The sequence below is a fragment of the Anopheles marshallii genome, chromosome 2 (assembly GCF_943734725.1).
Source record: "Anopheles marshallii chromosome 2, idAnoMarsDA_429_01, whole genome shotgun sequence".
Lineage (NCBI taxonomy): Eukaryota > Metazoa > Arthropoda > Insecta > Diptera > Culicidae > Anopheles > Anopheles marshallii.
Window position 1 is genome coordinate 42,660,535 of NC_071326.1, and position 27,131 is coordinate 42,687,665.

The 27,131-nt window shown below is 47.7% G+C and overlaps 5 protein-coding genes and 3 non-coding genes across 8 annotated transcripts; 3 read left to right on the forward strand and 5 right to left on the reverse strand.

The window, feature by feature from the left end:
- Nucleotides 1-427: 427 nt before the first annotated feature.
- On the forward strand, nt 428-7,206 carry LOC128717988 (uncharacterized). The gene is made up of 6 exons (XM_053811664.1): nt 428-442; nt 512-1,566; nt 1,628-2,410; nt 3,684-4,629; nt 6,874-7,044; nt 7,117-7,206. Exons 1-6 carry the CDS (start codon nt 428-430, stop codon nt 7,204-7,206), a joined length of 3,060 nt encoding a protein of 1,019 aa, XP_053667639.1.
- Trnad-guc (transfer RNA aspartic acid (anticodon GUC)) lies at nt 2,785-2,856 on the reverse strand. The gene has a single exon. It is a non-coding gene; the product is annotated as a tRNA-Asp (tRNA).
- Trnad-guc (transfer RNA aspartic acid (anticodon GUC)) lies at nt 2,998-3,069 on the forward strand. The gene has a single exon. It is a non-coding gene; the product is annotated as a tRNA-Asp (tRNA).
- Trnad-guc (transfer RNA aspartic acid (anticodon GUC)) lies at nt 3,555-3,626 on the forward strand. Its single transcript has one exon. It is a non-coding gene; the product is annotated as a tRNA-Asp (tRNA).
- Nucleotides 5,040-6,359, reverse strand: LOC128715133 (protein disulfide-isomerase A6 homolog). The gene has a single exon (XM_053810017.1). The coding sequence runs from the start codon at nt 6,357-6,359 to the stop codon at nt 5,040-5,042; it is 1,320 nt and encodes a 439-aa protein (XP_053665992.1).
- A 155-nt stretch (nt 7,207-7,361) lies between the features above and the next one.
- On the reverse strand, nt 7,362-9,007 carry LOC128717989 (microfibrillar-associated protein 1). Its single transcript, XM_053811665.1, has 4 exons — nt 8,938-9,007; nt 8,695-8,848; nt 7,866-8,624; nt 7,362-7,797 (listed from the first exon to the last, which is right to left on the reverse strand). The coding sequence occupies exons 1-4, from the start codon at nt 9,005-9,007 to the stop codon at nt 7,362-7,364; spliced, it is 1,419 nt and encodes a 472-aa protein (XP_053667640.1).
- A 293-nt stretch (nt 9,008-9,300) lies between these two features.
- LOC128719960 (male-specific lethal 3 homolog) lies at nt 9,301-11,060 on the reverse strand. The gene is made up of 4 exons (XM_053813603.1): nt 10,953-11,060; nt 10,680-10,858; nt 10,424-10,593; nt 9,301-10,358 (listed from the first exon to the last, which is right to left on the reverse strand). Exons 1-4 carry the CDS (start codon nt 11,058-11,060, stop codon nt 9,301-9,303), a joined length of 1,515 nt encoding a protein of 504 aa, XP_053669578.1.
- Nucleotides 11,061-13,162: 2,102 nt separating this feature from the next.
- Nucleotides 13,163-26,500, reverse strand: LOC128718913 (uncharacterized). The gene is made up of 12 exons (XM_053812530.1): nt 26,318-26,500; nt 26,069-26,228; nt 22,776-22,809; nt 19,207-19,354; nt 17,710-18,794; nt 17,523-17,623; nt 17,210-17,459; nt 17,008-17,134; nt 16,684-16,930; nt 16,154-16,613; nt 15,507-15,892; nt 13,163-15,435 (listed from the first exon to the last, which is right to left on the reverse strand). Exons 1-12 carry the CDS (start codon nt 26,498-26,500, stop codon nt 13,163-13,165), a joined length of 5,454 nt encoding a protein of 1,817 aa, XP_053668505.1.
- Nucleotides 26,501-27,131: the final 631 nt, after the last annotated feature.

Consider the following 27,131-nt stretch of genomic DNA (forward strand, 5'->3'; position numbering starts at 1 on the left):
ACGTGTTTGTTTTGAAAACACCAGCTAGATACGTCAAACTACATCGCACAAGGTGCGCATAACTAGGGTATACAATCTCTACACAGGATTTTTTTAGACACCCTGTGCAGTTGCAAAAAAAGATGAAAATGTTTTCTTTTCCAACGTTTACAATAGTAACTACAACAATTTCACACTTATTACCACTCAATGGATTACCACGCTAGCATTAATTTCAGAAAGTTTGTACTTTTTGGTGAGGATAACAGCTGGTTCAAATTATCTCTCCAAAATGGCTGTTGCAACGGTTCTCTGTAACTGTAGTGGGTATGCTATGAATGAAAATCTACACGCAGCGTCACTCGTGGTCTGTTTGTGAACTTGAAACTTGGTAGTGTATTTCAAGTGGTAAAAATTGTTCTTGTGAAGCAGATTTACCCTCAGCACAATGCGCATTATTGGGGTAATATGGAAAACAAGTCTCTTTATGCAATAAATAGCGTGATTACTCAATTGTATCTCTGCACTACAGATAACCTGCCCCACGGAAGACGGCTCGCTTCAAACGGTATTGATTCGATCGTCGAATAGTTTGCAAAATAGCACAGTGCGTAAAATTCTGCCATGGTTCTTCACCCAAGCCATACCGTTGTTCGACGTGCTGAGCGGAAGTTGCGTCGTGATACGTCTGCAAACGGAGACTGACCCGTTTCGGCACCTACGCCGTCGCCAAAGTCCACCATTCGATGGGAAGGGATTTAACCTGCAGCGCAGTGAACGGCATGGAGGTTTTGTGTGCATCGATGAATGGCTCAGAATCCCCATCGAAGACTTTAACCAACTGTGTCCTGGTTTTTTCTACGGTACAGTAAAGTATCCTAATCTTAACATTTTGCTTTCACAACGCCGCTTCCGGCAACATGTCGTCAATGGATCGAAACTTTGGGCCATAATGTACGATTGCCTGCTTTGCCGGCAGTTTAACGAACGCCAACAAACCGAAGGTGACTTTAAGCAGGAAATGCGTCGGAAGTACTTTGCCACGCAGCTGAAAGACTTCCATCCCGAAATAGCCGAACTGGAGGAACGCATCGAAATGTCGAACAAATATTCCAAGTTGAAGAACTCTCTACAACAGATGATCGTCAACCTACACGCGCACCAAGTGCAACGCTACAAGGATGATATTAAACAGCTCAAACTAAAGTTAAGAGAGGCGGTACACGAAAAGGAACAGCTATTAGCCACCCGAGCGGTTCACGATCACAACACAACCGTGGCAGTTACTGGAGAAATCGCTGCTACAAGCATGTTAGTCAGGAAAAATGAGCTTGAAAACTTGCTGGCTTTCTGTGAAGCGGAACAACGCGAAGCAAAGGCGAATTTGGAACTTCGAAATGCGTTCGAAACTTCTCTAGATACACTTAAGGCTCACTTTCACGAGATGGAGACCATTGTAGATCAAGTCGATAGCATTCGATTTTTGGAGTTAGAGCTAGAGAGTGTACGATGCTCCATCGACAACAATCAATCCTTTTTGATCTTATCAAAGATCAGCAACGACAGTGAGAAAGGGATATATATATGGTAAGTTGGATTTTATTTTCCACAGTTATGCACAGTGAAGGAATCATTAATGTCGTTTCAGCAATCTTCGAATGCATAAACAATCCCTGAAGATTCAGATGGCATCTGCTCAAGAAGATGTAAACCGAATGAAAAGGCAGAAAAGTGTGTTTATCGATCAAATGCAAACACTCAAAGATCTATTCAACGTTTCAACAGCGTATGACGATACCCATCAGGCTGAGCTCGTCGACCAGCTTCAGCATACCATTGTTAAGATTGTAGAAACAACAGCTACAATGACCACGTGCGAAACGAAATTCGAAAACCTCCAGCAGAAGATCTTGCAAAGTTATCTAGAAATGTCCACCAATGTTCCTTTTGCCGAGCTGGTTTCCATTGCTGCGGTGAAGTTGGCAATAGAAATATTGGACGCAAACCTGAGCGATGATTTCCTCGGTTTTGTATACGAACGTGCGCTAGAGGCTGGCATAAGGACAAAATGGTGCGAAGGTCTTTCCTGTTCAGCAATATTTCGATCGATGAATGGTGTTACGCGTGTTAAGCAACTGATGGAAAAGAAGCAGTCCATCAAACCATTCCAGTACATTGTACTGGAAACGCGTGTCCGTACAAACTTAAACAATTTTCTGTCCAAAACTGTGCCTGAAGCAGATACTGGCATGGGCTACGAAGAGACTGTGGCAAAAGTGAACACGGTAGTTCAACACATGGTGGAGCAGTTACGTGCAAAACGAGAGTTAAATGCAACGGGTGAAATATTAGAACAGTTGACTGCCACCAAGGAAGAACTTCTGGCCAAACTCGACGATTATTATACCGGCAGCTGCATCCAGTGGCCCAGGTAAGTGTACCTATTGTGCATTGTGCAGTAACAATATTATTGGCTAATTTATGTGATGCTGTCTAAGAGATGCGAACAAAACTTTGTTCCTCTCAGTTGTCGAATAACAATCAAATTCATTATTGTGTAGATTTGCTTTTGTGTTATTATTTTTTATTGCATCTTGTTAACAATGTTTAATATGTTTTAGTCTCTTAGTGTGGCATGCAAGACAGCGTTGTTGCTATTTTTTTTTATTAATTTGAAAAAGAAGTGAACATACAAAATTTGGTTGATTTACTTTGATTTAGCGTGTTATGATGTTCTGAATTAGTATGAAAATGATACAAATTAAAAAAAAAACACTAGTAATTATTTTAAAAAAGAAGTTTTTCCTCCCCGACGGGGAATCGAACCCCGGTCTCCCGCGTGACAGGCGGGGATACTGACCACTATACTATCGAGGACTTGTCGTGTTGCCTCGATTTTACGCAATAAAAATATAACGCTGTTTCCCACCTTTGCTATGTTTATTCAACTAGAATGGTAAACTTACGTCGTAGAGGGGGCAAGTTTCAAAAAGTGCGTAAAATCGCTGAAAAAGCATGTCCTCGATAGTATAGTGGTCAGTATCCCCGCCTGTCACGCGGGAGACCGGGGTTCGATTCCCCGTCGGGGAGGGAAGCTTTTTTTTATAAATAATATTTATTACGATTAATTTTCATTATTCATTGTAACGAGTGTTGTACGCTATTCACGACAAATTTACAGTATCATCCAGAAATACTTTTTAATTGCTTTAATTCATATATTGAGATACATGTTAAACATTCAAAAACACATTAATTCTCATTTTATTTTTCTTTACATTTCCATTGAAGATAGTAAATACGTATTGCATTGCTTATTATTATTGCAAATGAGGAATATAAATATCGTATAGTGACATAAATTTAAAAGAGATTCATTCATTTGTTTTATTCACGAAAAATGAGGCCGTCAGGCCGTGTTGCTATATTTTGTAAAGTTTATTGCATAATTCATTGTGTGCCATATTCTTAAAAAAATTAAATGCCCGCGATAAAACAGTCAAGAGTTGATAAACACGCTAGTTTGGTAGCAGTGTTGTAGCTTTAATAATGCTCTAGCGAGGCAGCACGACAAGTCCTCGATAGTATAGTGGTCAGTATCCCCGCCTGTCACGCGGGAGACCGGGGTTCGATTCCCCGTCGGGGAGGAAGTTTTTTTCGAATTCTCTTTTATTTCTTTTTGTTTTTTCCTGCTTTCCTTACAGAACTAAACTGCAAGAGCTTCCTAGCCTGGTGATTCGCACCATAACTGCAAAAAATCATCACATACGGCTCCGCGCACGTTACAATGCACTGGAGAGATTGATTCATCAAATTGAAGGTTCCAACCCTCTACCAAACGCAGATGCACTGAAGCTAGAAGAATCACGCTTAAACGAACAACTGAAAACAATTCTTCAACAGGAGGACCACAACAAGAAATCGTATTACAAATTTTTAAATCAACTTACAAAAAAATGCGATACCATGCAATTTACACTGCAGCGTTACGAGGAAGATTTTTGCTCAATGTCTGAAGGTTTATCGTCTACTGTCTACGAAAAGCTGATTGCCTGCTGGACCACTTGTAGTGAATTAATTTTGCGCACTATTCCGGCCATTGAAGATGCGGCGAACCAGTTCGTGTATGCCGATGAGGTCCCACCTGCCGAAATCAACGATCTAAACGAACAAATTCAATCGCTCGATTTGCGCGAAAAAGCTCTCCTGTCTCGTATAACCTGCACAGAATCCATACTCGAAGACTATCAGCGCGAGAACAATTTCACGCTCGAGAACAGACTAAGCCACTTTTCCCTACCACGCCGAAAATTGCAAGAACCCGATGATCTGTTAAACAAAATTGTCGCTACTCAAAACGAACTGCAACAAATACCGCCAGGATGCAGCAGTACAGCAATTGCCAAGATGAAAAATAAGCTAAATCGACTACAGCTCCTCGAACGGCACCTTACGGAAGTTAGGGAACTGTGCTTAAATAATCTCATCCTCCCGATCATCGACAAGCTGCACGTGCAAAAGATGCGCCAAATTTGTCAACTGTTCTCATCGGTTTCGGAGGATTTGCCCGAGCTTGGTGTAACTGCACAAGTTTTCTTTGAGTATGAGAAACACAGCCCGGAATACGAAGAACCCGGCGACTACTTGCAGGTAAGTTTAAAACGTGTGCATGAATGAGGATTACCAACTGTTCTATGGTGACAAAGCTGTAGAATGACTGCAGAGACCTTAGTAGCATATTTTCCTATCAGTTCTTTTATTATTTTTACACCTTTATCTTTGACGCTTCGCAATGGAAATTATACACTTATCCCATAACCGACAGAATCTAACGTTTGGGAGTGGTGTTATTTGTTGTGTAAGTGGTAAATGCAACTGACTGTTTCTTTGTTGTGTGCATTGACATTCATCCTTGCCGTGTTGCTTCTACTATTCTTACGAACTAAAGCACACGTAGCGCTTCCATGGGAAGATATCGCGAATGGGGGATGGGAAAACCGCAACCTAACGACAGAGTTTCCCCCGGCTGGCTTTCGTTGCTGGCAGTCCTTTGATTTATCTTACAGCTCGTCCTTCTCGTCCAGATCCACGTCGGACAGATCGATATCTTCCTCCTCCGGTAGCTGCCCGTCCTTACCATCCCACGGTTCGACGGTGTGAATCTTTGGCAGTTCCGCACCCTTCACCGGTGCCGTGTGACCTCGGCCGAATGAAAGATCTCGCAAAAATTCGTTAATGCCATCATTTGAGAATGATCCGCGCAGCAGCGAGTACTTCATCTTCTTCAGATTAACCACCGCCATGGCCGGATAGCCGAAACCACCGATATCGAGCGTGGCTTCCAAATCAAGCTGTGCGCCACCCTCCGTCCAAAGCCAGCCCCAATCCTTCTTCTTGTACTTGTCGCCCATCGTCTGCAGGATCTGCAGATAACGGTTGCGACATTCCGCGTTACAGTCGAGAATGTGCGGCAACACAGATACGACACACAGCGGTCTCTTCTCGCACGTGTCCCGTGCAACCTTTTCCGAGGTGAGCTGTACGACTTCCGGGCTTGGGATGTCTTCGGTGTATTTATCCAGCGCCCAGGTTACGATGTCGGACGATGTGCGGCCACCGTTGTAGTCTTCGGCCGAGTTGCGATTCTTCGTGCCGGCCGGGAAGTATTTGATCGTCGGGAAACCCTGCACACCGTACTCGGACATCTTTTGCTGGTGTACTGTGGCATCGAGAGCGCCCAGCTTCACCTTGCCCTTCAGTTCCGTCGCGGCCCTGGCCCAGTGAGGTGCCAAATTTTTGCAGTGACCACACCACGGTGCGAAGAACTCCACCAACCATGCTTCCTCGCTTTGCAGTACCAACTTGTCGAAGTTCGCATCAGTTAGCTCGATGACGTCGTCCTTGGAGCCGCTGCTTCCTTCGCTTCCGCCGCTACTGCCACCACCGCCGCCACCGAGAACGTTCTTGATCTTTTTCTTCGCCTCTGCCAGTGCTGCCTCTGCGATATCCTTGGCCGTGCGCTGCCCATTGTAATCAACTGGGGATCGCTTGTTCGCACCGAAGATCTTGATGGTCGGATAACCCCGTACACCGTGCTGTCCGCACAGACCCTGCTCTTCCTCGCAGTTCACGCCACCGACCTTGATCACACCCTTCAGTGCGGTGGCCACCTTTTTGTATTCCGGCACCAAGTTACGACAATGGCCACAGAACGGTGCGTAAAACTCTACCACCCATACCTCATCGCTTTTCACCACGGTACGGTCAAAGTTGGCCGTCGTCAGTGCCACGACATCATCGGACGATGAGTACAGAGCTTGTGTGCTGTCCAGAACTACGACCAAAAGCACCAAGAAGCCCGCAATTACCCGCGGAATCATCCTGGAAACGATGGGGTGTGTTTTTTGGTTGGCCACGTAGCTATTATCAGTAGAGTTGCAATGAGGTTCCTGCGATCTCCGTCGTATCGGGCTGACTCTATGCCACCGAGCTTATGTTGTGCACTGGTCCGTATGTGAATTATTATTGCACCCACCATAAACAAAAGGCGAACTTTGAAAAGCCGCTGTTTAGGACTTTTATACACACACAATTGCACCGGTTGCAATGGGTATGATTTGGTCGCAGGCGATTGGCCAACAATTGAACCCTCGAGTTCAAGTATAAACGCAAGCAATGCCGCGAAGTGGAGAAACCAAGATGCATAATGTTTCGGATGTCGAAGTTGTTTGCTACGAAAGTACTTTCGAAGATGTATTTTGGATGTTTTGATTTTTAAATTTACAATATTATTCTTTGCATTCAAAAAAATGGTATATGACATCATGTTTTATGTTTAATTAGTCTAGGTATGGGAAAATGCTAATATCCTGAAGTTTATACTCTTATCCCCAGAATCCATTCAGCCTGCATGGAATAAATTCCATACACATTCACACTTCCGGAGAGGATTTACTGCAAGGATCGTTCAGCAAGAAACAGCGACAGCTTTCCTTCCTCGTCCTATTCATCAGCTTCCTTTACTGCGACGGTTGTAAACTACTCCTGCTGGACAAAGCATTTGAGGTAAGCACACTTGTATTGGAGCTCAAATAAATGCAACCAATAGCAATGTTACCTATCTCCATTCATTTGCAGCAATTGTTCGATTGTGGAATAGTCACCTTGATGTACGTGCTGGAAAAACATTTCCCGACCATGCAAGTCCTCATTCTGGATAAAAAATAACAATGCACAGTGAGTAAAGGATAGCTACATATTCACGTCTACGGATATTAATAGATCGGTGCACGTTTAATCGTTTATTTCAAACATATTTCTTATGTAACCTTATAATTAATCACTTTACGAAACTAAAACCGTAATACGAAGCAAATAAATATCTATGTGTCGCGCTTTTTGCGATAAAGCGACGGTTTGTCGAACACCTGCTTCATGCCACCAGCTTTCTCCGAGTGGAAGATGGTACTGTTGGCCGTATCCGCTACCCACGGCGAATCGAACTTGGTCGTGTCTTGGTCGACCAGATGCGTATACTTGGTTCGACCACACCGCCCAAAGTTTTTCACCTGCATCACCTTCGGCAGGATCGTTTTGTCGAAGTGATCCTCGAGCGTCGGTGCCGAGAAGTCCTGCTTGTACACGTCGTCCTCCTGATCGAGGTAGAACGCACCGCGATGGTAGTACTTCTGCAGGAACTTGTACTTGCCCTTCACGTTTTTGTTCGTGACCTGTTTCGGGTTGTTGCGCAGCTCCTGGCGGCGTTCCTCTTCCGTCATGTTACGCAGCCGTTCGATTTCTTGCTTTTCTTTCTCGATCCTGAAACAAAAGTGATTCAGAATTAATTATGCTGTCCCGGGATACAATCACCCTGCGGTTATACTTACTGTTCCTTTTCCTCGCGGTCCCGCTTGATGCGTTTCAATTCGCGCAACTTCCACGCTTCGTACTCCACCTCGTCGTTTTCGTCGTCCGTGTTAACATCGTTCAAAGATGGTTCATTCTCAACCTTCGTTTTTTCCAACTCCTTCTTGATGGTGTCCTCCACCAAGCGTAATGTCTGTTTTCGTCGTTCTTTGGCCATCTTTTTCGCCTCATACTCGAGCTGCTTCTGACGGTTTGCTTCACGTTCCTTTTCAATGATCGTCGTGCGATCCTTTTTGCGCACAAACAGTGGCTTCAGCCGGGGTTCGTTTTCCTCGTCGCTTTCCGTTTCCTCCTCGTACTCCGAGCTCTCGGATTCCTCCGAATCGGACATACCTTCTTCCTCTTGCTTTTGCAGCAATTCCTCTTCTTCACGTTGTTTCTGCTGAAGCATTTTAGTCTTCAGCAAGTTGCGCCTGCGTTCGATCTCTGTATCGCTCAGTTCCGCTTCCGATTCGGACTCGGACCCTAAGGAAATACGTCTCCGACGGGACGAAGCATTTGTTTGTTCCGGTTCATCATCACTGTAGCGTCTGCGGTCATTTTCATCTTCTCCATCACTACGCTCATTGTTATCGTCAGATTCCACCAGTTCCGGTTCGTGTATTACCCGATGCCGTTCTTTGCGTTCCCGTTCAAGATCATCCTGGGTTTCCGCTCGCACCGCTTGTAAACGTCGGATACGAGGATCATCGACATCCTCCGGCAGATCGTTATCGTCACTAATTCCAGAAAAATAGTCATTTTAATCGATCTAATCCCCTCGTAATAAACACCCAAAAAAGTACTCACGAATCTTCTCGCTGCTGCTGCTCCTCGTTTGCACGACGGTGTTCCATGAAATCATCATCCTCCGACTCTTCGTCACTGCTGGCGTACTGTGCGTATTCTGGTCGCTTTCCGGATACATAGCGATGCACTTTTACCTTTTGCATCGATATTTCACCTAAAAGACATAGAAATTACAACATCTCATACCCGATGTTACTCATCACGGCGGCAGTGTTCAATCTGGTTAACATTTCTCACACGTACCTTTTGTGTTTTTGACTGGAACTGCTCCAGCGGTACTTTGAATACCGTATTGTGTAGTTGGAGGACTCATGTTTAATGCTTTCACAATGCTTTCAACTGAATAAACGTTAAAATAAAGCGCACGAATCCTGGCTTCCCACAAAATATTTTCATCAAATGGTAAACAAACAAAACACACGTTTGACGTTTTGACCAGTGTTGCCAGAATGCACCAGTCTTCACGCACGAGATCTATACACACAGGGTATAACAGAACGCAATGTCCAACATCGTTTTGAATTATTTCTCACATTTATTCGTTTGGATCTGTTCCTACAAATAGCTTCTCGCGTATCACGCAAAAAGAAAAACATAACCGCTTATTCATACCCCTTCATTGTCCCTTAAGCTGAAGTAAAATTGCTTCCCGAACCATTCCTCGTGTTCTTCGATGAACTCGGCAAATACGTCCAAGAACTTGAGCAGGAGCTTCAACTTCTCGTCTGCCATTGCCGTAGCGGACAAAAATTCTGGCAACTTTACAATGAGCCGTGCCAGATGAACCGCGCCGTAGATCATGGACGGTTCGGCCGGTGCATTCGATGGTAGAATGCGCCACCGGAACACGTCGTCTAGTATCTCTTTGGCTTCCCGCGAAATGGTCACGTTCTGCGGAATGACGGATCGCAGAATGTTCAGGCTCGAACCAAATGGTGAAAGATTGCCGGTACATTCCATCGCAACGCTCGGTTGAATGGGGTGTCCTTGCTGGCCGGATGCAACGACCGTACTCTGCTGCAAGGCACCGAAATCCAACACAAACTCGTTCTCTTCGTTTTTGTGCGAGCGCAATCGTCTGCGACGACGTTCCTCGGCGGAAGTAGCCGATGTTGACTGGTGGTCGGAATGTTCGCTCAGCGGTTGATGCATATCTACCGTAGGTGACTCGAGTCGTACCGTAAGCATGTCCAGGGACAGATTCTGCGATGCAATGTAGGTAAAGCTACGAAGGTTCTCTTCGGCCAGAACGAGCTGAGCTTGTCCCTTTTCCTGCGGATACAGCAGGTAATCCTGAAGCGTGAAGTCAAAGTATACGCGCAACCCATCTGCCACCTCTTTGCACAGTTCTACGTTCGTACGTATCTGCTCGTAGTCTCGTATTTTGTGCTCGCTGCGAAGGGCAGAGCTGTTGCGCCGCCGATTAGATTTTGTTTGCTCCTGATGACCACACTCGAACAGTTGGCGAATGGTGTAGTAGCGTACGAAATCTTCTAATATCGTCACCACTGGAAGCTTTGCTGGTAGTTCTACCAGCATACCATCGGACACTATGAGGTGCTGATCTAGGTCGAGATGCTTGCGGAACTTACTACCGGCTTGAAGGTAAACTTTTTCTTCCTCGTGCGAGCTCTCAACCGAGCTGCTATAATATTCATCCATGTCTAGAACAAACGTTGAACGATAAATTACGGTATTTTAATCCCGGCGGACCTATGAATCTTCTCACCATCCATGTTGTATTCATTGTCGTCCCTGCTAAAACCGTTGCTGCACGAGCTTCCATCTTCGGACGACGGATTGATCGGTTGCGCCTTGGCACTCGTTAAGCTTTCAATACGATCGGTTAAACTTTTGGCGCGTTGTTTTTTTCGCTCCTTCCGATACAAATAACCACCTCTGTCGAATGGAACAAAACCGTGTAAAAAAATATTCAAATACATATAAACTATGATAACATTGCAGAGTTTCGCCAATTTACTCACTGGTAAAGCTGCGATTTTTCCGCCAAATCCTTTTGCAGCTGTCGATTCTCCTCCGTGTCCTTCAGGATGAAATCCTCACTCACTTTCCGATCCCAGGATGAGTTCCAACCCTGGAAGTGTATCAAATACTCTACGACACGCCGGCCCCGTTTGTCTTTACCTTCAGATACTTCCAGTACCTTGAAAAACACAATATCAAAACAGTAAACAAGCGTGCAGGAAGCATATGTAGCATCGCAAATCACCACTTGCTTGTTTTCTTCCGTGCTTTACCTTTGAATCGTACAGGACCTTCGCTTTGGTCGGATCCGGCTCGTAGCAGAGCACCTTTTCGCCATCGCAAAATTTGTATTTCGTGTTATGACCACGGGTTGAAACCATGCTAGGAGACTCAATTTTGAAGCCGTGCAGTTTTTGGACGTGTAATTGAATTCGCTGTACGCGTAAAACCGTAAACAAACTGCCGGAGAGTCGTGGAAACTGTGCAGCTGCTGCGTCTTCAATTGCCGACGAATGTCACATTTGTCGGTAAACAAATGGATGGCCTTGAACGTGCGTGCGTGATAGCGTGCGCATGCCAGCTGTCAAAACGCTGCGCAATCGTTTGACAGGTGGGGGTGAGTTTAAAATATCCGTTGCGATGTTCAATGCGATGTTTTTGGGGCAACAATCCTTTGCCAAGCAACGGTATTTCTTTCGATAACAGAAAAATAACAGAATAAGCGACTGTTTTATTGTACGAAATATACGTTTCATTCTTGTTTTTATTGCTTTCAACACGTTTTCCACTCTGTCGCTAACTATTCGAGCAATAACATCGAGCCTGGTATGCGCAATCAAGTTGAAATAGAAAATGTAACGAATTCATACGAAATATACTGGAACGGCTTGGGAGCAAGGGAATAGGACGAAGGAGGAAACTCAACAATCTCACTCGGGATCCTCATACATACAGCTGATTACGGTTCGCAAATGTGTTGCTGTGTGTCCTATGCAATTCTAGCATTTAAAGAGTAGAATTGAATTAGTTAATGGATTAGTAAATCTTGCACGCCGATAGAGCCGTTTGTAATCGTTATATACTTCGCTTTCGCTATTAAAAATGCTTTCAGCAATGAACGTTTCAGCACTGTTCGTTTATGGCAAATATGCACTGGGAAGTAGCTTGAATCACACGTACCTGTTTGATTTTTGTTGACGGATTTTTGAATATAATTTCCATTCCTTTTATGCCTACGTAACAATTTTAAAAATTTTGATCATAAATTTTGAATTTCCGCACCAAGAATACATTAAGAAGTTGGTAATAAAAAAATAGCATTAAATTTATAAATGTAACCGTATTCCGAAAGATAAATAGGCAAAGGATGAAAAGTACGCACTTCTTATCATTATTATGTGGTTTTCAGTGTTTGCTTAGCTTGGTTGTCTCTTCCTACATGATATATCGTCATGTTTGCGTGGGAATAATGTGGGAGATGTGGGGAATGATACATGGCGCTTTCGTTAAGGACAAGGTTGGTTTGTTCTTTGTCTAGTTTACAAAATCGACTTTCTACACAACTAATGGCGTTAATTATCCGAGGGGTATATTGTTCGACGAGTAACCAATTTGAGTGTGTTTTTTTTTTGTTCGGTTTCGATAGCGATTTCCGCGGTAAGAATCGTATGTCCTCGCTGGAAAACTTCACAATAGCTAGCTAACCTAATGTATACTAGTTTATCCTAACACGAATCTATCAGTTTACCAGTGTTTCTGTAACAACGACACACCTTTATCAATCGGTCGGAATTCGATATCTGTGAAAAAGGGGAATTAGTATTGCTCTTACTAGTCGATCGTTTGTAACATGCTGCATATATCTATATATATATGTATGTAAATAAATAACACATCATCTCGAAAACACATGCGCTTGGACATATACACTTATATCTCAAACAGCTAATGGCGCCACAAAACGTAACACGTTCGTTCCACACATGCGGTGGCATGCGTTCTACCGCGTCAACGATCGATTTCACTATCATTATTATCATCTTTATCGTTATTGCCCTCAGCACATTAAATATCTGACAACCGTGGCATGGCGTACCAGCTTGGCGCTGCATCTCTCCGGTGTCCGCGGCACCTGGTATCAACATAAGAGGCGATTAGGCGCATCCTTATCACCCCTGTTCTTCAGTAAGCGTAAAACGTACGAAATTGTGCGTCCAAAATTGCAAAGTGTTGTCCAAAATAAAAATAGCTATTCGTGTAACAAAATTTTAGCAATTCGCTGGTCCGTTCGGCTTTCTCGGTTTGGCGTATATGCGGAAATGCAATCAAGTGGACGGCATTGTAGGTCGTGTACGGAGGTGTGGTGTGTGATGAATGAAAAAAAAATACTTTTGTTAAAAATAGGAGCATCTACAAATAGAGGAGATGACTTGACTAATGGTTCTGTCGCGAGACCTTTGCACATTCGGACTCGGAACTTTACCTATTTGCCCTTCACTTTGGTGGCACTGGAGGTAGTTGGACGCATGAACCCACTGGTACGTCGGGTGGTCACCGCCGCTTGCTGTGCGGCGACCGACTGACGTCCCGAGGCCGGCGTTGGACTTACACCACCACCAGTGCCAGAACCGGCCAGGCTGCCGCTACTAGTCGACTTGCTACCCGGTGGTAACCGACCGCCCGACGAAGAATGCAGTTGATTCTCCTTCGTTGCCGATTTGGCGGGCGGTTTGCGAACAATGGTCGCCGTCGGACCGATGCTAGAACCGCTGGAACTGCTGCGGCTGGCCGGAGCACCCCGATGTCCGATATTGCTCGAGGTAGCGGTGGCCAAGGGCCGTTTGGAGGGAGAACTGTTTGCCGATAGCGTGGACGTCGCCATCGTAGAGAGCGGAGAGAAAGTCTTGGGGTAGGTGCTACTGCTGCCGTTGTTCGGTCCGGAACGCAGCGGAGGAGGCACCTTACGGACAGTATTCGTCGATACAGCACTGCTCAGCGACGAGCGAGACGAACGCAGACTGGTGCGGGAATTGCTCCGCTCGACGTCTTGCGTTTGACGTGCGATCGGCCGATGTAAACTTGGGGAACCATCCACGCTGGTTGAGGACGTCGTGATACCACGTCGCATGGAGGCCGTCCGACGTGGTAGGAGATTCTTACTAACGGGGGAACTAGCAGCAGTAGGTGGACCGCGCAACGAGCGGCTTCGCTCGAGCCCGGAGCTTCCATTCTTTACCAACAGGAGGCTAGCCATGCTTGGGCTACTGTTGCGGTTTGTCTTCAGGTTTCCGGTTGAGCTGTGGGACGAGAGCTTCGTGGCGGGCGCTGGCGAGGCCGTCACGACACGTTTGCTCTTCGTATCCGAGCCATAATCATTGCAGGACGACACACTGTCCTTGCCTTGCGAAGGTGTGTCTGAGACGAGACTCTGAGTTTCCTCGAAACCCTCGTCATTGAGCTCGTGAGTCACTGCCGCACCCTTGGCGTGTTGCTGATGGATATCCTTCGTAGGGCTCCATGTGCGTTCGGGTGTTGGAGATTTTAGACTACGAATGGCCTCACGCACATCCTCCTGACTGATGCGGCTAATGGTGCGTCCGACTTTGCTGGCCCTATTCAGCACGGCTTCGGCATGCGAACGGGGTGATTCTCGACCGTTCACAGCCGCGCCCGTACCACCCGTCTTCGTGGTATCTGTCGATGACTTTAGCTTATCCTGCCAGCGCTTCAAACGCTGTTCCTGCTCGTGCTTCACGTTGTCCTTGTTGCCGGCGGACGTAATGCTGGTGGTCTTCAGCAATGGACTCTGTGCTGCACTGTCTGGCAAGGAGTCTGGTGATGGCGAGGCTGTGGTGGCCGTGGTAGTGGTAGTCTCATTGCCGCTGCCCGCCCCGGATGCTCCCAGATCGACCGGACGCTTGAAACGACGCGTGCGTCTTGCCGACGAGAACCGATCGAACTGTCCGTCGCCAAGCACCTCCGCACCGGTACTGTCGGCCGCCGATGAACCCTTGCCAGAATCGTTTGCTAGCAGCGAATGCGAATCCTTGGAATCGCTCTGGCTCTGGTGATGTAATCGTCGGCAGGCACCTCCACCGGCAGAGGAAACACCCGTACCACCAGTTCCGCCAATACCTCCCACATTACGGCGGATCGAAGGAGGTGTTTCGATATTGTCCGAATCTATCTCAATCTTGTTGTTAGTTGACTCGTCGTACACGTGATGGGCACGCCGAGTACGACGGGGTGGTGGAGCCACGGCACCAGAGGACGGAGATGACGTCGTATCTCCTCCAGCTACTCCGACCAGTTCCGAGCCGGATATTGTACTGGTCGTGCTGGACGTTATCGTCGAAGGTGTCCCGGCAGCGTTGGGTTGCTTGTCACTGCCAACTTGCTGCCGGATGTAGATGGACTGCTTGTGCTCTTCTCCGTTGGTATCTCTTGCGCCGGTACTCTTAACACCGGTGGCGGAAGTGGGCGAATTTTCCGACGATATTACCGGGGGGTTATCCGATCCACGGCGGATATAGATCTGTAGCCGATCCGATGGTGGCCGCTCGCCCAACGATTGAATAATGTTTTTACGCTTGTCTTCCTCGAGGATTGACTGCAGATTGGAACTCGGATTAGCTCCCTCGCGGGAGCGCTGTCGACGGTAGCGCTGATTCGACAGATCGTCACTGTCCGCACTGTTTGCCGTGTTGAGGGCCGATTTGCGCCAAGGTGACTTATCCGCATCCGGTGAGGCCGCACCTGAAACACGACAATAAAGACCCACGATAGTGTGAGAATTAATAGAGAAGGAGTAAACGGTTAACACAAACCTGTCAAGGCCTCTATCGCACCAACGACATCCGTCTGCTCGAGTGACGTCGCCGAACGCCAATTTGGATAGACCCGTTTGTACGTCATCGGTCCACCGAACAGCTGCTGTTCCGACGGTGATGGTGATGCGGCTGACGCCTGTCCCTGCGCAGCTGGAGCCACTATTCTGGGCACGTTGGGTGGCTCGGGTGAGGTCACGGTCGGTGGTTTCTCCTCCGGTAGCGGATCCAGCTTGCTGCCACGATCGCTTTCGTTGTCGGTTTCGTAAGAGCGCCGGTTAGCGGCGACCCGTTTCAGCTTCTTCTTGTAATCGTCATTGTGTCGCTCGTCCTGCTCGTTCGCCTGCAGCCAGGATTCGATCTTCTGTCGCCATTCCCTGGAAATTCTGGATCGGTAAGAGACCGCGACCGTACGGCGACAAAAAACCACCGGGGTCCGGGTGCAAAGCGGGTCATTGCGCACGTAAGCAAATGTTGGACATGACGATATATACACGACAAACATGAACACATAGTGGGCACGAAATGGTCGTAAACACGTTCGATGGTTAGCACAGGGGAATGAAAGTGAGAAGGATAGCAAACAAAAGCAGCAAACACCACTGGACACCATGAGAAGGGTGGGTGAAGTTAAGGATCGTACATACCTCGGTTTGTGTTCTTCCACCGCGAGCGGCTTTGATTCGGTCAGTGGCGATGGTGAGCTGGGTCGTTCACGATCCGCACCGAACTGAACGTTCAGCAGATCAGGACGCTTCTTGCTGCCACTGCCCGAACGGGCCCGGCGGGCCCAGGATCGATCCAGACTACCATAGGCAGCGGATTTTCGCTCCCGATTACTGCTCTCGTGACCGGACGAGCGCAAAAAGTCCATGAGATTACCTTCATCTTCCTCCGAAAGCACTCGACTGCGGCGTCGCCTTAGGCTACCGTTGGGCGTAATATCCGGGGACGCACACTCATCCCGCATCAGTAGTGCATCTCCGTTACTGTTGAATGAGCCCAAACGACGGCGGGACATGGCCGGGCTGTAGCGCAGATCGTACTGCGATGCATCCAACAGTAGGCTACCCTCCGAATCCGACACCGGTGTTCCGGGTTGATTAGCTAGAAAGTGATCAGAGGGCACATGTTAGAAAGAGTTTGATTATTACTGCAGCAACAAACCACAGCTTACATTGCCTTCTCCTAAGTGTTTCTTCCCGTTGCTTCCTACGCAGCATGGCCTGTTCTTCCTGCACTCGACGCTTTTCATTGTCCTTCACAGCATGCTGGAACTTTTCGCTGAAGGTGTGGAAAATCTTGAAACATTCTTCCATCTTAAACGTGCCCATATCCTCGCAGAAGAACTCGGCCAACTGAAGGCGCATCGCTTCCAACTGCTTCAGTGCCCGCTGTAGCATTATTACGTCCTGTTCTGCTGCCTAAAAAAACCCGAAAACGAGTTAGTCGGCGGTGTCGGACGTACGTACGTACGGGAGGTGGTTTTGTTGACGCTTACGCAAAGAAATTCTTCCATCTGGAACTTGATATCTTCCTCCGTCTTCGGCAGCTCGATCTGCTTCTTGATCTTTTTGATGCGATTGTCGATCGCGTTCACTTCGTTGCTTATCTGCTCGACAGTGGTTCTGTAGGTAAATAGTGCAAACAATGTGTTAACGTCAGGGTGTTTTGCCCATCTCCATCCAATGCGGCTTGCTTACTTCGTCGCATTTTCCAGCATCGTTAGCTGACCGGGGAATTCCAACAGCGAGGCATTTTTCTTCTCCGCTTGCAGCGCCACAAAGTGTATCAGGTTCATGCCCGGCTTATTCGCACGGATATCGGTGAGTTTCTGCAGCGACGATAACTTCACGCCCGCCGCATTACCCGCGTATCCGCCCGAGTTGAGAAAGTTACCGGCCACCACAACCATGTACAGTACCTCCTGGAGTGGTTTGTTGTTCATCAGATCTGTAGGTGTATGCAGTTTAAAGGTTGATTATGTCCGCCAAGTACTTCGTGGCAGTCACTTACCTTCACCAGCAAACAGCATAGCGTGTATGTTTGGCTCCAAGTACATCAGGTTCGCCTTAAACTCTTCCTTCAGCAACATGCTTTCGATTCGCAATTTGTAACTGCAATGAGTAGAGCAGAGCAGTCCCGGACACATAAGACACAGTGCGTAATGATCACTTCATCTTACACTACCCTAGACACTTACTTAGGCACTTGTACCAGCTGAAGCAGAAACTTCTCCGCATTGCCCAGCCTATTGTTGTCACCATCGAAGGCTCGCAGCATCTCGAGCTCGTCCACCTCGGGCAGCAGCTTGAGCAGTCCGCGGAGTTTCTCCGCCCCGATGTCCTCGTGCTCACCGTTCCGTATGAGCTGTATGATGTCCTCGTTCGTGGTACGGAACTGCTTCAGGAAGATGTTAACGTTCAGGCTCCGCTTCCCATCCAACAGGGTGATTTCGTTTTCCTTCCGTGATTTGCGTGCATCCGGTGTGTCCGTACCGTTGCTGCCATCACCGCCGGAGGCTCCCGATCGCTGACCAAGTTTCGGCGAGCCTTGCGTTTGCGTCTGCAAGCAGAACAGTCCTTCCATCTCGTCCCAGTTCAGATCGGCCATTGGGCTATCCTGGTGCGAATCGGCCACAATCGACCATATGTTCTGCTTGCCGAGCACCCTTTGTGGCGGTATCTTGTTCCAGTTGATGGTCTTCATCTTGGCGCGTGGCACTGGCGTTTCCTGTTGCGGTAGCGGTTTCACGATTACGATCTGCTCGTCCGGTGTCTTCGAACGGGCCAGTGGACCATTGGAGTTGGCCTGCACGGAGAGTAAGTTGGGTGCCGGCGGTGCCGGTGGTGCAGGTGGCGGCGGTCCACCAGCCATCGGCGGAGGCGGCGGCGGTGGTGCTCGACCACCGGCAAGAGGTGGTGGAGGAGGCGGAGGTGGAGCACACCCACTGCCGGGCGGTGGGGGTGGCGGTGGTGCCGCGGCACACTGAGGCGGTGGCGGGTTGAAGGTTGTGCTTGGCGAGGGCTGCAGCGAACTGCCGATGGAAGGTCGCCGTGCAGGGCCCCCGCTCAGATCGCCCCGGCAGTGTGGGCAGGTGAAGAACTTCTGGACGCTGGGTGCCCTCAGCAGCCGGGCAGATGCTTCCTTGTCCTCCAGCAGTGTGGCCCGGTGTACGAGCGTTTCGGCCGTATCCCAGACGATGTCACTGATCTGCTCCTTCGGGTCAATCTGCAGCAGGTGCTGGAGTATGCTTAGAAATGGCGTAGCTTGCGGTGTGCCGGCGATCTGGAATGGAAACACGGTAAGAGTAAACAAAACCATCCGCTGGTTGCCGCATCGATGTCGCCTTTTGTTCCAAGCGCCAGCCTTAATTAAGGAAATGACTTTCAATGGGTGACCTTGTTTATTCGGCTCGGCAAGCTAAAAGCTGCACACTAATGACACTTTAATATCCACAACCGCAGCACACACTAATGAAAGTGAATCCTTTTATCCCCATTGCAACGGTACGTGCGATGCAGCTGCACCCAAGCGTACGAAGCCTAATGTAAAATTCATCTCCATTTGCTCCGGTTGCAAATCCTTCCCCGGTAAGAACCACCGTCGGCTGAATCTGCTGTGCATTCGCTGGTGGGAGGCTGAACTTATCTGGATCTGCAGCGTTTGTTCCCTATTGCACGCCCGTTACGTTGCTTACCTGTGCTAGGATGGCATTGAAGACATCAAGATGCGAGTTCAGATCGATCCCGTCCGGCACTTGGAGGCTCTGGGATAGGTCGCATTCTTGCTGCTCGTCGTACACCTCCAACTGGGAGGCAACGTCCGGAACGCTGCTGGCCGTGCGCCTGTACGTGGATGGGAAGAGAGGAACATTAGCAGCAACACCGAAACGTAGACCCAAACGGGGTGCAAACAGGTGGAGGAAAGGTCAAAGGCAACGGGCAGAACGGGATTTACCACAAATCACGCAGTTTTAGTTCTCAACTGTTGGCGAGCCGTATGCCGAGAGTGGTCAACTTCCGACGGCACAGTTCACTCAGCTCCTGGACGATATTCATTCGGTTCGGTTCCGTTCCCTTGCGTGTGCTGGGACCGTGTGGAGAGCGTACGGATCCACGTTACACAAACACACTCACGCGCACACAGGACGATGATGATGGTGGTGTGCCAAGATTCTCTGCACAGAATTTTCACTGTTTGCAGACCCCGTCCGGACAAGGGTGCAGCAGCAGAGACGCAGCGCTGTGACGACAGAGGCGAACTGTGGCTAAGAAGTGGCCAAAGTGCGGACCGGGAGGGTAAGGTGCCACTTCCTGTAACACTACGGACGGGTGCGTGCGTACTGGCACTACTGTCACGGCAATGGTAACAGTAATGAACCAACGAGTAAATAAAAGACAAGCAAACTACCATCACCGAATGAAGGCAGAATCGAAGCCCGCAAAACCACCTGCACACTGCTGCGTTACCGAACTGTCATAATTCCGCTCCGTGGAAGGAAGTGGAGTTTGTTTGCTATCGTTCGTTCTGGTTGTGTTCCTGTTTTTAGAACGCACAGAACCCCAAAAATAGCGCACCGACGCAACGCCAAACGGGGCACGATGGATGCTCGGAACGGGAAGCAAAGCGAGACCCCCCCGATAGCGGGCAGAAAAAGGATACGAACGATTGGAGCGCGGCAGATTGGTGTAAGCGAACTCTGTAGCCTCACAGTGTGTGCCGCAGTCGGGTTTTTTTTTTGTTTTGCTGCGAGGTGAACTACTCGGCACTAGCACGCGACTATTTTCGAGCCTGCTGGGTTGCCCTGCCCAGGAGGTCCTCCTGGCCGCCGACCATTTCAAAACGCTGGAGCGTGCGAGACTGGAAAAGCCGCAACGCGAAACAAACTAATGTTCGTACCAGTAGTTGCGGTCTCTTTCGCACTGCCGACTACGCACGCAGTGTATGGTTGTGGGCAAGCTGTGGGATGTCTTTCCCGTTCCGACCAGTAATATATCCCACCAGAAGCGTTCCCTTATCAAGGATGTGTACTATCACCTAAGGATTATACAGATTCTCGAAGGTGATTATGCGATCCGTGACCTCCAACAACATCTCTGGTGTGCATTTCGGTCTGCCGATTTGCGACCAAACATTCGCATCGGAAGCTCCGGAACACGCGAAAAACATCTGATTGCCGACGGGAACGATCGGATCAGATGGGGAGCACGAGAGCGAGCGCGAGAGAAAGAGCGTAGAGAAAACGTCCGCATCGAACAGATGCGACGGTTCGGAGCCCTGGCACATATCGGCCGTTACCGCGTGCTTTGAAGTTTGCCCGAGCACGTGTTGCTGACTCATGCGCACTCGCGTGCCATTTCTCTCGCGTGCTTTTCTCCGCGCGAAGATGCCGTCTCCGGCTAAATCTGTCGCAAATTCGCGCTTTTCTCACGCGTCGTCTTTTAAAAATTAACCGTCGCCACAACAACAACAACAACAGCTGCGGAACGAACCGTTTTCACCGGCTTGCGAGCCTCCAGGTGTGTGTGATGAGAGGATGAAGATGAGTAGGTTTTCTCTCATTGAACAGGTGATTCACTTGCCGGTGTGGTACAAAAAAAAAGGCCTGCTGTGTGTCTCTTGCTAGACATCGTCATATCTCACTAGCCCACGTGTTGTCAATACGCCGCTACACCGGACGGGTCTTCGCAAGATGATACTCCACAGATAGAACACATGTTTAAGTGTTGTTGTTCATATTTTTTTGTGTTTCTTTAATGTTTCGACTTCAACGTGAACGATTATTAATTTATCTACTTTCTTGTTTACGGTCCCTTTCGCATCAACCCTGACCCAATCGTCGTCGGTCGCAGTGTGTCAAGAGCGTGGCCTCTTCCGCGATGGAAAGCAAAAGGCGGTACATTCTGTTCTTCCTCTCAACACCAACCAACGAAGGCGTGTTTCTGTTTACCTCCGTTGGAAAGGGTTTCGATAAACAAAAAAAAACAACAACAACATAACATACAGATACATTACAAAGCTGCACAATCGTTATCGAAAGTTGAGCAAAACACAACACACGTTGCGCACGTTTTTCTACGACGTGATGAACGCTGTGATGTTGATGGTGTCGTTGAGCTGTAGTTGAGTTTTTCATTTTTTTTGGGAGGCTTATCACGACACTCGCTACATATGTGTGTCTGCATTGCTCCATCCAGAGCGCAGATATGTTGAGTAATTGGCGCCATCAGGGAGCATACACCGCCACAATTGCTACGTCAAGCTGTCGTTCCCAACAGGTCGATCTTAACAGAATGGCACACGACACTTGGAGCCGGATGATTGATAATGGCGGGTGCGTATGGTGCTGCTACCCTCCCACAGTTGAAAAGTTCCATCATGTTTAGTCTATTCCAATCTTCATTTAAAGATGTTCTTGACGCAATGATCTACAACAAGGACATCAGGCTTGTTAGACTTATTTCTATCTCGAATTCGAATTGGCCTTGCTAAGGCAGATCAGTCCTGTCGTATAAGACGGCTTCATTACAGCCACTGATACACGGGAACGCTCACACGCCTTTCGAACATTTCATTCCCACGTTTAAACAGCATTAGTCACCAACATCCCCTTGTCGATCATTTTCCAACTGCTGGTCCATAGTCCCACTTAACACACTTTTCGCTAGAATCGCAATCACTCACGCACTTCCCTTATCAGGGACGGGGTTAACCGAACCCTCGAACTTCCTAATACCTGTCCCACGCAAATACTGCACGTCACCTCACGGAGTCCAACAAAATCAGCACACCAATCACGAACTTACCCACTATCGAGAAGGTATGGATAAAGTAATTGAAACCCATTAACCATCAAAACTGGTTAATGTTTTTCCGCCAATGATTATCGCGCCCTATTCTTGCTAGCGGCGTGTAATAATCGGCTCCGGAGGTCCACTATAAAAGCAACCAAGCACACGAATCACATCCTGTTTTGATCGATCCGATGCTATCCTATCGTTGCTGCTTTTTATGAACTGTGCAATATAATCCGATTATCTGTCACTGATCGCACTGACGCTCCGTTGTGTGACACCCGCGCCGAAAAAACAACGAGAGAAGCTTCTTTAGGTGCCTTTATCAACCGTTCACCGTTGAGCGTTGTATATCGTGCTTGAATATTTCGTAGTCTCTTCTGGCCGTGCCAGTGCCGCTTTAACCTGTTCACCTGTCTTAAATGCGGAGGCTCGTTTAAGCCATCGTAACCTCAAGGACGCATGCACTTACCTTAAATTATTTAATACTGGTATGAGGTTTAATCCTGCAAAAATAGAAAAGCAAACAAAGTAATCAACATTAATAGATGGTTATGGATTGGGTTAGTGCATTAAACGTGAATAGAATAGACCGTCGATCAATCAGTGATTAAGATAACACCAACGATACTGCACCAGAATAGGAACTTTTGTTTGTTAAAACGTCTTGGGTGCACTCGAACGTTGTGGCATTGTCCACGAATGGGTTCGTTCCCGTTCCCATCATCACCTACCTTCCACACACTTATCGACAGCGTCCACCTCCTGCACCATGGACGCTAATTCCGGTGCATCATTGAAAAACACTTCGTTCACCATGATCCGGGGGCTGACGCAATTGTCCACCAGTGGGCCAAACCCTAACTGCTGTTGCAACATGACGGCCATAGTTCACCGACTGTACGTCAACATAGCGCGGCTCGCACCCGTAACGTCAAATCACGACACCGTGCGCAAACGAACTGGACGCTTGCTATTGGGGAAGATTCAGCCGCAACCGATGCTCGGGCAAATCTTATCTAACGGGTCGTTTGATTAAACGACACCGATAACGCTTACGAGTTCACCGTTTACGCGCCGTTTCGGCATCGTAATGGCTAAAGGGCGGTGTAAGGATTGGGACGAACGTGTCATCTGCTGCTAGGCGGTGCTAGGTGAAAGAGAACCGCTTAAGCTTCACTTATCGATTCGCTCCTCCACACCTATCCTGGGTGAACGTATACTTTATTGTGCAGAATTTTACAAGCCATTTCCAATTTCATTTAGTAATTTTTTTTTCACTCTCTTTTTAAACCCTTAATCATTAGCTCATCATCGATTTCACCGATACACCGGTCTTATCGGAAGCGGCTGCAGGGTTGCCCCTTGCCGTTCCACTGCAGCAGCGGTGTCTATTCTATCGCAGAAAGGCAACACGATAACAATCTCTATCGGGGCTGACTGACGCGGTACCGCGCGTCCTCGACAAGGTCGCACACATTGCAATTAGACCCAGAGCCGACTCAGCGGGCGTGGGGTAGGCTGGTGGAGTTTACACAGATAAGCATTGTTTTGTTTACGGAAAGTGAGGGCAGCAAAGCATCGATTGAAAAAATTTATTAAATGTTACGATTCTTCCTACATATTTATATTACTACTTAACTTTTAAAATACCCAAAAGAAATGAATTATATAATGTAATTCCTCCATGTTCTCCTGTATCAGAAGGATTTGAGCTATTCGAATAGTTAAATGATTTGTTGCTTCAAGCAACCCATAAGCATCGAACCAACTAGAATTGGGAGCGTGTTTTGTGTAACACGTTAATTACATCGCGAATTGCTGCGGTGAGGTAAGAAGCGTGTGTGTCAGTTGCTGAAGACTGACAAACCTAAGCGCTTTTAATCCTGCAAGAAATTACATTGGCAGCAAACCACCGCGTACCAACGCCAATGGTGGCAGTGTAATCCGCAAGTGACAAGCACAAATTTATCGTACTCCATTATTTGCCATCCAAAGCTACCTTCGCCCGGGTGGATAAAAGCGAACGCTTTTTTTTCGCCCTTCCATGCACAGCCCTAAGAATGAGGCTGCCCGTGGGACAGCGACATTGATGCGGAGGACATGTATCAATTTCAAACCATGGCAATCAACTTCGATCATTCTGACCGTCGTATTTTTGTTTTGCTTTTCTATTTGTTGTAATGCAAGCGTTTTCATTAAACCGACCACCAGGCCACCGGTGGCAATGCACACAAGTTTCGGGAGGACCGGACCACATTCTAACTTGCCAACGACCCCATGCCAAACATTATGGTCGTTCCTGCGGCAACATGGTACACAGGTTCGGACAGCAGCAGCAACGATCGTTTCGAAAAGCCGGTTACGGGGCGCTATCACTTGCTGTTCACCTGCCATCGATACAGCGGACAGATATCGCATAGCCCACCGGGCATAACGTGTCCAGAGGATTAAGATCAATTTATCACAATCCTTCAGCCCGGTTGCCGGCTGCGGTATATGCGTACCAGACATGCAAACCGAACATGTGTATGGGAACGTAAAAGGCCGTTGGGAAAGAATTTAAGACATTAAGCGTACTGAAACGTGTTCAGGTGCAAGATATTACTCATATTTAACTTCATTTTATGGCACTACTCTAAAGGAATGTACAAGAATGTACGTGCACTACAATGCGAAGTAGCTTGCAGTGGAGCTCGAATAGCCAGCAAAGTGTATGTTTTGATACGACAAAGTAAGTGTACATTCGATGCATTTACAACTTTTGCACAACATTGTTTGAATTTTGAAATGAGAACTGGATTTTGCGTTGAACGAACTGGACGAAAGGTAACTCGACTACTAGATGATATGTGTATATAGTCTAAATTCCTTAATATGAGGTGCAGCCGGTGGTGTATTGGTAGCGGCATCGGTCTTCACAAGACAGGACCGATTCAAAATCCCATCCGGAGCAATCCTCCGTAGGAAGGGATTGACTATTCGTCTACGTGGTAAAATAAGTTTAGTAAGTCAGAAATGGCAGCAGGCATGACCTTGGAAGGTAAGTCGTTACGTCAAGAAGAGGAACCTTAATATTCACGAATCTTCAGCATCTTGGTACTATTCTAATTCTAATATGTATTCTAATTTTGAACAATCTGGCTCTACTCTTGTAATGTTGGTACCACGCATACTTTTGATACGCGCTCAGCTTACCAACTTGTCCTCGGGTCTATCGCACTTTGGCTCTACCACGACTTCTCTGTCCATGTGGACGACCTAAAAGAACTTTACGGGTTGGTTCGTCCGGTGTCATTTTCATGACATGACCAGGCCACCAGAGCCTGGCGAGTTTAGTTCGCTGTACGATAGTGAGTTCATCGTACAGCTCATAGAGCTCGTGATTGAAGCTGCTCCACCATTGCCCTTCCATATATGCGAGAACAAAAAATCCTTTTGAGCATCTTCCTCTCGAAAGCGGCTAAATAGGTTTTGGCAGTTTTGAACAAAGTCTATGCCTCAGAGGTGTGTGTAAGTACTGGAACTAAATAAGTTCTATAGTTCTGCTATTTTCCTGTTTTCTATAGTAAAATAATCATTCCAGCTTCGTTTGTCGCGACAGGTGTTTTGAGGTTTTCCGCCGCCTGCTCAATCCTTTGGCAAGCATCCAATATATTGGAGAGCCTTAAATCGATGATTCCTAAGGCTTCAGTTTACGCCAGGATCTCGATTTACTCATAGTTGATAGTCCCCGATGCTTCCACCTTGAGCTGCAGTACTTACCGATAAATTCGTTGCGCATTCGTATCCGATCCTTGAGTGACCCGGCTGATATGATCACGCAGTTGACGAACGCCAGCAGCGCTATCTGGTACTCGACCGCAGTCGCCTTGTCTAGCTCCGACACGACCAGATTCAGCCGATACCGTTCACCCTTAATGCTCTGCGAAAAAAGGATAAGAGGTACCGCATCAGAAGATATTTTCGCAAGATCACAATCACTTGCTTCTGAGCGGTTCTAGCAATTCTTACCTTGTAGTGTTCCAGCGTTTCGATGGCACGCTTGTACCCGTTTGCACTGAACGCACAAAGCGTCGACAGGAGCTCGAAGATTTGCTTCTTAACCGTGACATTGTTGGTGTCCAGTGCGAGTCCCAGCTTGTTCACGTAGTCGTTGTTCTCGATGATGTACTCCAATCCGATGCGGGCATCCATTTCTATGCCGATGGTGGAGTCTATCCGTCGATGTTAGAAAGGTCTGTACGAAAGAGAGCAAAGAAAAAGGATGGCCATTAGTCAATGGTGCAATAAGTTTCTAGTTTTATTAGATCTACATTCGAAGCCTTCATCCCGGTCTTATAAAACGCATGTGTGCTCACGGGCAGCACGCAACTCTAGCAACGCTAGGTGGTCTAATAAATTAGGACCCCCAGTTAGGGTCGTAACAACACCAAAACCTCATCATCCCTGATGGCGTGTTTGTGCTATCGGACGTTGCGTGATCTTCACTATACGGGCCCTACACCAGCAACATGCAGTTCCACCTATAAAAGCATGAATAGATCGAACACATAGAACCAGTAGCCTGCGCACAACATAAATGACAACAAGTGTACCGCCATCAGCGTACACACAGCGCCGAGTCGCATGTCAATGGGGCAATAGATAAATCATCGTAAAACATTCCCCACGCACGTTTCGTCTTCTGCCCTGTCCGTTCATTGCGCACGCCAAGGGTAAGGCGTTTGCACTTCACGGCGTCACGCAAAAACGGACGCTTAGTTAGGTCGCATTATGATTGGATGGAGCGTTTTTGCGACTCTACTCTCGTGACGCTATCCAAAGA